General features: G+C 33.0%; 1 protein-coding gene across 3 annotated transcripts; it reads right to left on the bottom strand.

Moving 5' to 3' along the window:
- Positions 1-530: 530 nt before the first annotated feature.
- LOC100375958 (DCN1-like protein 4) lies at positions 531-11,223 on the bottom strand. 3 transcript variants are annotated; one of them, XM_085497919.1, is made up of 8 exons: positions 11,086-11,223; positions 10,275-10,391; positions 8,111-8,259; positions 6,903-7,157; positions 6,580-6,688; positions 6,237-6,341; positions 5,362-5,464; positions 531-4,621 (listed from the first exon to the last, which is right to left on the bottom strand). In XM_085497919.1, exons 3-8 carry the CDS (start codon positions 8,185-8,187, stop codon positions 4,566-4,568), a joined length of 705 nt encoding a protein of 234 aa, XP_085354045.1. In that variant the 5' UTR covers positions 8,188-8,259; positions 10,275-10,391; positions 11,086-11,223; the 3' UTR covers positions 531-4,565. The 3 variants fall into 3 exon arrangements, with proteins under 3 accessions (XP_085354045.1, XP_085354044.1, XP_077864123.1); XM_085497918.1 differs by having other exon boundaries at positions 10,275-10,337; XM_078007997.2 differs by lacking the exon at positions 11,086-11,223 and adding an exon at positions 10,624-10,759 and having other exon boundaries at positions 10,275-10,337.
- Between the last annotated feature and the right edge of the window lie 18 nt (positions 11,224-11,241).

Here is an 11,241-nt window from a genome sequence, read left to right as displayed (position 1 = left end):
GGTATGGCAGGATATGATCACACTTTTGCAAATACCTGTTAACACTTTTTGGTCTTAATCTTGAGGTCCATATATTAATATTATGTGCTTTATTTTTATTGTGAATGCTTTGAAACTAATCATTTTCTCTTGTGTAGCACAATAATTTCTATACTACTTTACACATAATCCTATGTATGTGTTATTGTTATGTTTACTGTTTACTTTGTTGAAATCCCTATACAACTATTAATTTTGGTTTAATTGTTGGTATGTCAGGGCTCCTTATCACACATGTACATACTACAATAGACAGGGTAACCTCAAAAAATTTCATTGTATTTCCATTGATTTTTTTAGCACTAAAATGGCCACCTTGAAATGGACCATGACGATATAAGATGCATGTGCGAAGTTAGAATAATAATCGATTTGAGATATAAGTGTAGAAAGATTCACATATACATGTAGATGCACAGCTACATGGAGGTGAAATTATAAGTTGCAGGACTCTATCCGACTGGAGACAAAGAAAGCAGACAAATACAATATCACATGCAAGTACCCCTTTATTCAGTATAAAAGTTTCCATATTATTATGACACAAATGATACGTCTGCACATACTTTAGTACAAAAGCTTCATTACAGAAATGTCCTCTAATGTGACATTTTTATGTGAAAGAAAGTGTTATGTCAAATGACATTTCACACTTTTAGACTAACACTGGCTATCTCTATTCTTCATTATGCAGCTTTCAAGGTAAGTCATGTCTGCAAAGAATTTATACATCAGTTTCCCCAAAAACAAATGAAAATAAAACAAACTATTCCATATTTGGCATCATCATCAGCATAAAGATAAACTTCAAGACAAGATGTATTTTTTTCATATATATTAAATGAGTAAATTCTTGGAAACTTTTAAAGTCCTACATGTAACACGATTAAACAAAAACTTCTTGAATTTCTAGAAATTACAACCATCCACAAGTCAAGATAGCAACTCAAAATCTACGTAATAAATGAATGCAGGTATGTATGAGAAATATTAGATATAAATAGCTTTGGATTGAATGAGTACAATCAGAAAGGGTAGTACATCTACACTATAAAACATAGTGGGAGACTACTTGGTGTACTAAACTGCTATATGAACAATGCATCTTCAATCCATAAAACTACATGTATGACGCTACTCAGTGTCAAAATTCCCAGGTAAGCCCAAGTATATATTCCAACATTATAGTATAAATGTAAAATACATGCTTGAAATATTGTACTCTTAAACTTATTGTCAGGTATCTTATCAGTTTACGGTGCATTGAATTTATTACACTGTTAAATTGTAATATTCGTAGCTGAATGAAATTAAATACAAAGATCTAGTCTAATGCAAAGCTTGACAACCCCCAACCAATATAGATAAACATTTGGTAGTACATTGTATATATGTTTTTATGAGGTGTTTTAAAAAAAATATGCAAATCTCTCGACTCAGTTTTCAGGCGAGTTCATTAACAATTGAATTTCAAATTTACAGAGAACAGTAGTTTATACAATTTTGTGCTGCACTGGGCTAACTGACTTAAGGATAAGATTAATGTACTGATTCAAAAAAAATGAAGATTATCCATTTTGATAACAGAACAATCTGAAAAGGTGCATCTGGGGGACATCATGGCTGAAGAAAGTTTCAGGTGGTTTGTTCTAAACTGAAAACTAAATGACCTTCATTAGAATACAGTAAATGACAAAAAATAAATGTTGTGTCATTGGGAAATCTATCAGGAAACAAGTCACATTAGGCGCTAAGGCAAAATTATTTTATCAAATACAGACATTTTGCTTAAAAATTTACTTTTATAATTCTCTAGCACACGCTTTATAGATCCTGAACAAGTAAATTCTGAAGTAACTCATCCCGAGTTTTGATCATAAAATCATTTCAACTGGAAGTTAAGTCTTTGAGTGACATTGATCATATTTGTGAAATGTGGTATTAACAAAAGTTTTTCTTCCTATCAACACAACAAAGCACAAATGTTGTACAAGTCTGAATCCAATTTGTCCATGTATTATCAAGAAATCCTTCTGCTTGCTTTGTTTTAAGGCTTCGTGACTTGATACAACATACATGTTCAGTGCAGCGCAGCTTTCGTGTAATTCTTCATTATTTGCTTGTGCATTGCTTGTGTATGGATGCATATTCATCGCCATCCCATCTCACAAGCATCAACAATTTTAAGTAGGAAAAACGCCAAACATCAATCTCTAACATCAGGATATTATGGCTCAAGTCAATGAGGTAATTTCTTTTAAAAAATTATTGAGATAAAAGTGGGATGCAAACGATATAGTTGGGCGATCTCAATATATAATGTGCAGTACAGAGCATAAACTGTACTGTAGCAATCTCAAATGATTGCAATCGTTTTACAAGATGACATCCTCCCCTTCCAGCAAAGTAAGCTATAACAGTCTAATCATTTTCTATCTGGAATTGCAATAGTGTAAAATTATTTTATTATACCGTAAAAGTACATTGTAATTGTTATAAATGATATGTTCTTTTGATCAGCAAAAAGTATATACTGGGTAGTTATTCGTTCCTCTTTGGTTTGTGTGTACACAATTCAAATATAATTTATTACAACTGGACCAGAAAATAAAGCTGATGGTTGCAAACCAAAATGATTAAAATACACATACTGATTATGTTGTTACCTTTCAGTGAACTCGCTAGCAACAAAAAAAATCCAAACAGAAATATTCACCTTGGGAGACTCCCCTTGCAGTAAGTTCAGTCAGAGAAGAGCTGTATTGAATTCTTTGGACTATTATGCGACATATTTGATTGCCTGAATTTGTATGCCTTGTCCGCAGGTAATTTAGAACAGAAGTGAATCCAAATTCATTGGTACACTATTCAAAATTGCTAGCAAAAGAAATTCGGACACAATCATATAGAAAGTCAAAACGATCAGAGCATTTAAGTATGCTGCAAAGCATTGAAATGCAAAAATTTATTCCAGGTTTCCTATACTTCATGCGAATTCAGACGAAATATTTCACACAATAGTCCCGAACCAAAATAAATGAATGCATGCGATATAATCGATCCCTGACTGTATGCCATTGATTGAAGTATATACATGTATGCAGGCTAAACTTCACAGAGGCATAAAATGCAAATGCCTTTGTGCCCTAAATGCAAATGCCTTAGTGCCCTCGGGTAAGGGAATTTTTAAAAATTTGACCTTGACACTCGGTCTCCTTTCGGTGTATGATTACAAGCATTTCTATGTCCCAATGTGCCTCTTCAAACAAAATTTTTTTCATTTTTAGTATTTAGCATTCATAGCATTCAGAATAAAAAAAAATACTTGAGTTTTTTAAAAAAAAGTATCACGTATATTTTCAACAACTACAGAGAAACAAATCATGTTGCTTCGACAAGAACTACATCCAGTGTAAAGGAAAAGATGATGGTTACTAATGAGTTTGGTAAACAATGACATGTACAATACTAAAATCAGTCAAACATCAAACTAGGAAAAGATATCATAAATATTTATCTTAAAACTATCTTAAACAGGTGACCAGAATCCAGTTACACCTGTCTAATAATTGATCACCAAAAAAATGAGAATATATATTAAGCAATTGCTAAGTGTACATGTATCTAACCTTGTAAACGATCATTCAGATACAAAAAAAATTCTGGGTGTCCAAACAAGTGAACATCACGATTCTACAAATCTCTTCAAAAGAAAATGAAAAACATTGCATTTCTACTCATATGTGCTGACGGTAGTGAAGGTATGAAACAGATATAGGAAATATTTAAAATTAAATTAAAAATTTAGGAACATCCCGATCAAAAATGAATTGTGTCAAGTGATATTGCTCTGTATTTTGCAGTGTGAAACCAATTTGATACACAGTACTGAAGTTGTAATACTAACAGAAACTTTTGTTATATTATAACAAAAACAAAATGAAGAAGCAAAAAAAAAAGAATTTTACAAAATAAGCCTCAAAAAACGTTTAATCAGTTTAAAGATTTAAAAGAATAGGGTCAATGTTATCGGTAGTGTACAAGTGCCTACTTTGCCTTATTCTCACACTAACAACAGAGACCATGGTGACAGGAGTGCAAACAAAAATTTAACGAAGGTACCAGTTTAGACAGATTTTACTTTAATACAGCAATCTTCATGGTACAATAATAAAATAATCAGCAATCACATTGCTATAGCTACGGTACTATCTATTGTTCCCTCTACAAAGAAATGTGATGCATATAGGCAGATTTTCCTTCCTCACACAATCTGTGTGTTCAACGGTGGCATCTTCATAGGCAAGTAACATATATATATATTTCTTCTCCAATAACGGAACACAGGATTAAATAAAAATCTTGATGAGAATGCTCGGCAACCATGTTAGTCCTTTTTCATTTGCAGTCGATACTTTCATCATGGATAAATTTTGCAGCATTTCAATTGAAGCATATAGTTATAGGAAACCAATCACACAAACATATATATATATATATTATATACACAACACAAAAAGCATTTACTATGATGTTGTTTTTGTCCGTTGCCAATCCACAAATTCATCTAGCATGACAGGCCCTGTGAATAGAAAAGTAACAGTGCATTCAGGGTCCGTTTTCTAATGTGTTAACAAAACTTTTGCATAATTAGTGTAATGCTCATTCTTACTTTAAACAAGACATAAATGTCAGTCGCCATGTATGAATCAGCATTTAAGAAATGCAATTATATTAGCCAGGGGTTTTTCTAGAAAAAAATGTCAGGAGGGAGTACACCTTCGTTAGCAAAGAATATCTTCATTTATATACATTTATACATCCATCTTCAGTAATAGCTAAAGTCGGTCTGCTATTACAGCTAGAGTAGCATCAATCCTCCCATTGCTTGTGCTATGACAATCAATACAAGACATTCATGATATAATCTAATATGACTGACACTCACATAACAGACATGATACATATTGTAACAGAATTTTAATTATTAATGCAGAATTAGTTTATAGACAATATCAATAATTTTGAAAATAAAATTTGTCAAAAGCTGTTGCTCACACAAATAAAGTACCATGATAGAGACAGTGTATTTTTTGAGATAGAATATGTAGAAACCAGGTTTTATGTTTCACAATTTAATATTCATTATTTGAGTGAATGTTTAATTGTGAAAATCATGAAAATTTATTGCATGTAAATTTCTCTTAGAGCTACAACATAGAGACTTAGTGACTTTGTTTACACAATTGCTGTACAATCCTGAAATCACAGTTTACAGGCATTATCTTATAACTCTGTATTATATAAGTTACAACTACTTACATGCACCGTCTTCATCATAATTACTAAGATCTGAGTTGATGGTTCTACTGAATTCTAAAATATTGCACCACTGATCCTTATTGATCACTCTATATTTGGATTGCTGTAGGAAAAACAAAGAGAAGACAATAAACTCCTCCCATTGGGCGAGAGAAATAATACGATTGGATTATGAGTTACAGCAAACCAACAATTATCACTTTCACCCCCAATGGCTGGACTACTGTAAAGAGGTTAATTATTCACTGGGTTTTAATATTCGCTGACTGAAAAATGAGCTAAATCAATACCCAGTCAGAGTGAATATGTAAAATTTAGCATAGAACACATTATCTAAATGATAAAACCGTGAACTTAAAACCAACTAAATATGCCTGAAATGGTAAATCAGCGAAATTTAAACCCAGTGAAATTTAGTCATTTTACAGTAATTTCAAACAAGTATTATTTTAAGTGAATGGTCATCTTAAAAACCCAAATCACATCACCCACAGAAATTGAACGAATTATAATAAATTAAACATCAGAAAAATAAATTACATATTAAATAAGCAGACTTAAATTTGTTTTCTTCCCATTTGCAAAGTAACTAAACATGGTAATTGGCTAAGCAAATAATGTAGTGCTAGTCTCTATTAGACACATTATTCTACCTCAGTGGAAGACCTGACTTTTGTCTTTTTTGTGTGTTTTTTTTTTGATAATTTATTTCTTGAGTTCAGCAAAAATGTAGAGCACTACTGAAAGCACTCTTTGAGTTTGATATTCATTTAAATGTGGTAGCACCATTGTGATTTACTTGTTCTATCAATTTTTGGGCAGAATACAATGGAGGTCACAATGTGCGTTCCTCAAGATCAATATCTGCAGCTTACCTCAAGAAATTGGTGAAAGCTAGAAAAAAGCGTCCAATGTTTTCCTAAAAGTAGTGATAACATTATTTTGGCTGTGTCTATGTCCATACTCCGTTGATCTTTATCCTAAATTAGAAATAATATTAGCATTAAAAATGACATAAAACCTATAGTAAGCAACGCTCAGCATGAATTTGACCGTAGTATGCACCCATACGAGTGTATATCAAGTGTCATACCTGCTGTCGCTTATGTGATAAGTAATAATATTTGCATTCTGTATGGCCATACAAAGCCTTGTACATGTATTCCAGAACATTATAATAACAGTAGACAGAGACAGAGAATAGATTCACATACTTACTCTCGCAAAGTCATAAGCGTATCTATAAATTTGTTTGAATAATACTGGGTCATTTAAAAGTGAACGTAAGTATTCTAGCTTGGCTTGAATTTTGACAATAGAATCAACTCTGAAAAAAGTAAAATAAGTAAAACATATTATTCCTGATACATGTAATATTAATTTAATAAACATCTGACAAAGAAAGAATCTATAATGTGTAACCGGATAGATTCAAATAAAATTGTTCTGCTGGGCAATTGGTGAAGGGGATAAAATAGGATTTATTTTGATCACAGACACACCTTTGTCTGTCTCAGTATTTAATTTACTTCCATACTCACTGTAATGAGGTCATTCCTTTCATCCACTCGTCTGCTGTGAAGAAACCCATCTGTTTTGCATCTAGCTTCCACGCTATCACCAACATAACTATATTTTCTGGCTCTACTCCAATATCCTCACAAAATTTTTCCATGCCTTCAGGTCCTAAAAAATTGTCAGTATCGCCGCAAAACTCTTGAAACCACATGCGGCATCTTTTTATAGAAAAGGGTTCTTTCAATGGATCCATAGTGGTACCTCTTCTTCTAGAGCCACTGTAAAATAGAAGTGAACAAGTCATGGCATTACATTGAAAGGCTATATCCAAAGAAATATATATATATCTTCAGGTGTAAGACAGTAGATACAAGACATCCATGTCCATAACCTATTATGACTGACACTCTCTGACAAATATAATAAAATGTTGGTGTTGAATGAAATTGGTAAAGACAAGTCAGAGATACAGCCCTGAAAAAGCATTCGTTAAAAGTAAAACAATATCTGCTAGGGGAAAAAAATAATATGCATCAAGGTTTCATCACGGTCAATGCATGTACTGAATTTGAATGAAATATGGCCTATGCATGATCCGGACCCAGTTCCAGAATTGCTGGATTTTGAATGCATTTTTAAGATTAAAATTGCTGCCATTCAACCAACTTGAATTTGGTCATGAAATGAGTGCATATGCTTATGAATGATGCCATGTTTGATGTGCATGTAAAGATTAAATGTAATTCGAAATGCAAATTAGATATTTAATATTCACAAATCTCAACCAAAAAGTAATCACATATTATCACAAAGCATCTGTGTATCTTGTTTATATTAAAATATGATAACGCTTCTTGACGTCTTACAGGAATAACTAATTACTGGCTATTTATCATGCAAATTAGGTAATTAATATGCAGAGACTTCCATAATATTCTGGTCTGTGCATTACCCCAATGCATTTATATATCAAGTTTTATTGAAATATATTGAATGGTTCTTGAGAAATCAGTGGAACAGCTGAAAACTGGCTCATTATTAGGCAAAAAAGGAATCATTAATATGCAAGCTAGTCAACCCAAAACTAATCAGGTCTGCACATTATTCAAGAGTGACTATATATATTAAGTTTCATCAAAATCCAAAAAGAGGTTCTTGAAAAACTGGTGGAGCTGATGTGTACATTTTCTGACATGTACAAACACATTATCCATTGTATATTGTGCATTACCTTGTGTCTCTTCTACTCTTTTTAGATATAACTGTATTTTGCTCTTCTGAAGGTTTTCTTTTTCTTCTAGGAGGCATACTGGCTGCTAGGGGCGAAAGAATTTCAGCTGAGGAATAAGACGGCTCTGTCTTCACACCTGTCCCAATGTTCTAGGAGGAAAAAAAAAACATTTTAAATTTGGTAAAATGTGAAACTCGCACACACAACATACTCACATCTGTCTAAAACTTGCTCATCCCACAGAAATTGTGGATAAATGCTCACCCTCGCCTTTAGACCACCACAATATTCATGATGCCAAGCAACAATACAAGCAAACTTTATGATCACCCATAATTTCATCATACATGTACATTTAAAGTACAACATATAGGACATGGCAGTATGACCCCCCCCCCCCCCTTGCCCCAACCTTCTTCATATTGACTCACACCACTAAGTAAAAGGCATGACAAGATGAGCTCTTTATTCTATAGCACATAATGAAAATATAGTTATGACTATTTATTGATTTGATAAAAAAAAAATATATTATGGAATTTACAGTCAAATATAGCTACATGTAACAGTATTGTGATATGCAAATAAGAATGCAGTAAACAAACCCTCTGCCATTCTGTTACAAACTGTATCATCATTCACAGAATAGTGAAAAAAATATATTTTTTGGTTAACTGAGAATATTAACAGGGTTTTAATTTAGTGCATTTACATGTAGCTAACATTGCAATAAGTGAAAATAAAACCAGGTAAATAAATTAAGCCCTGCAGTGTTTGTTAGTAGGATATGGATTACTTTTAAACACATACTATTCTCAGTATAAATGCACTTTCCATTTGCAAATTTATACACTGCTAATGTTAGCGAAATTTGTGACAGGTATTTCTATCATCAACATACCGTGGAACTGCATGTATCTCTGATATGCAACTTTTGATTTAAAGAATGTGATATTTACATTTTTCTGTAACATTATTATGTTTATAACTGCGAACTGTCTGCATGATATCACATAATGTCTATGAATATTACAGATGGGGAGCATGGACATTCATCAATAATGCTGACACATGGTCATTCAAAACAGGTGCCACCCCTCCTCCCAAAATGATTTTTTTTTTTGCAAACAAAAATGATAGTCTGTATATTGTCAAGAACTATGAAATTCCTGTCAAATTGTATGCTGTAGATGTCCAACCAAACTATTTTGAAGATGTTTTCACGTTCTTATGTTTCACTTTTACTGGGGAAGGGCCATTGCCATAAACATCCGGCTGATAGGTACTTATGGAGACGACCACAAAATATTGCTTACCAGGTTTCATGTGCTTTTCATGAATACAATGGAAAGTGATTCATAATTTTGGGGGAAGGGAGGTATTCACATGTAATAACTGGAAACACATAATATATTTTGTTTGACCTAATGTTAATGGAAAAACAAATTCACTGATTCAGCTTCAAACATTTTGTTGAAAGCTATTCCTAGGCTGTATTCATGTTTCCTGTCTGCAATTTTGTTTATATAGGGCACTTTTGTTTTCAGGAAGTAAAATTCATACTTATTATTTTTATAGAAGAATTGTTTTAAACCATATCAAACTATATATATTATGAAAGCTTATAATTCAAACTAATCAAAAATGTAAGATGCAACTTTCATGTGGTCATGTGACTGCTACGTAAATAAAACCTCAAACAAGTACTGTGAAGAAACTAAAATGGGATACAACATGTACCACCATTTTGTTTCTTGAAAAATGTAGAATAGAAAATGAGAAACACAAGTCACAGTGATTTTTTGATTTTGTTTCACATTTTTACCAGTGATGTCAGAATAGTGGAGTTGCTGCATTGAAATCATCTTCTGTGACCAATGATTTAATCTCAAGTCAAATGTGCATGACTGGCAGTTATCTAAAGATGTTCTAACATTATTTCATACTTGACAGTGTGATTTAATTAATTATTTAAAATTTTTATAAAATGTTTATTTTGATTAACATGTGACCCCAACAAATCTACTACATTATGAATAATACTCTGTCCATTTCTTTTTCCACTACTGCCATTGACTGTAGTTTAAGTTCAATTAAACATTATGATCTCAGGTTAATTAACAACAATTAGCAATCAAAAATAAATAAAAAATCATATTCTTACCAGATGTGTGAATGAGCAATAGAGAGGCTGGTACGGTCGATCCAGGATGGCAGATACACGTACCTACAAAAATTATGAAATTAAGGCGATCGGTGCGTCAGCAAACGAAATTCAACACTAGGAGAGAAAAATCATTCATATTTCGGCGTTAAACTTCTTCATTACCACGATAAATGGCAATTACACACACCCTTCACAGATGTAAAGATGTCAATGTCATGATGACATTCCCGTTGAATTCATAATGCATACAACAGCCTTGATACAACCGAATAGGCTTTTGTTTGGCAGCCTGTTGTATTGCCAAAAGTGTACATACTGACGTAGGAGTGAAAAATTTGAAGAATACCTTATGGCAAACAACCCATGTAGACGGTGGTCACCGCACGTACTCGATAACATGACATGCGATCAACATTGGCGAGGCGGAGAGACTCGGGTGAACTATGGCGCATGTCGCGTCGATCACATCGCTCGTGCGAACAATGCGTTGGCTGCTCGCAAGCTTGACAGAAACATTTTCAACGAATGGTCGGTTTATAAATTGCATATTTAGCAAAAGACCATTACTGATGACTGTACTAATTATGAGAGCAAATGAACGACTACGACATTGTCCATATCTACAAGTATCACCCCATTTTTCACAATTGAATGCATGTCAACAGAAAATCTATTTCCATTCTAAATCAAATGGACAAATGGCGTCGGTTATCGGCATCGGAAGAAGGCCGTCAAATCCATCGATTTCATTCAAGAAAAACACTACTCCGGTTCAAAAATGCTCCCATTTGGTTTAAACACTACTTACATAAAAACGAAGGATAGGAAATAACTGTGACCAATAAAAAATCTGCCGAATCGACAAACTTTTACAATTTCGTCAAAAGATCCGCCATATTGACCTAGCACATGCGCAAAACGTAAACAGAGTTGATTTGTAAGAACTTCTATGATTGGTTTTTAT

The sequence above is a fragment of the Saccoglossus kowalevskii genome, chromosome 4, assembly GCF_978046115.1.
Source record: "Saccoglossus kowalevskii chromosome 4, keSacKowa6.1, whole genome shotgun sequence".
Taxonomy (NCBI): Eukaryota; Metazoa; Hemichordata; class Enteropneusta; family Harrimaniidae; genus Saccoglossus; species Saccoglossus kowalevskii.
This window is presented reverse-complemented; position numbering and strand designations above follow the sequence as displayed.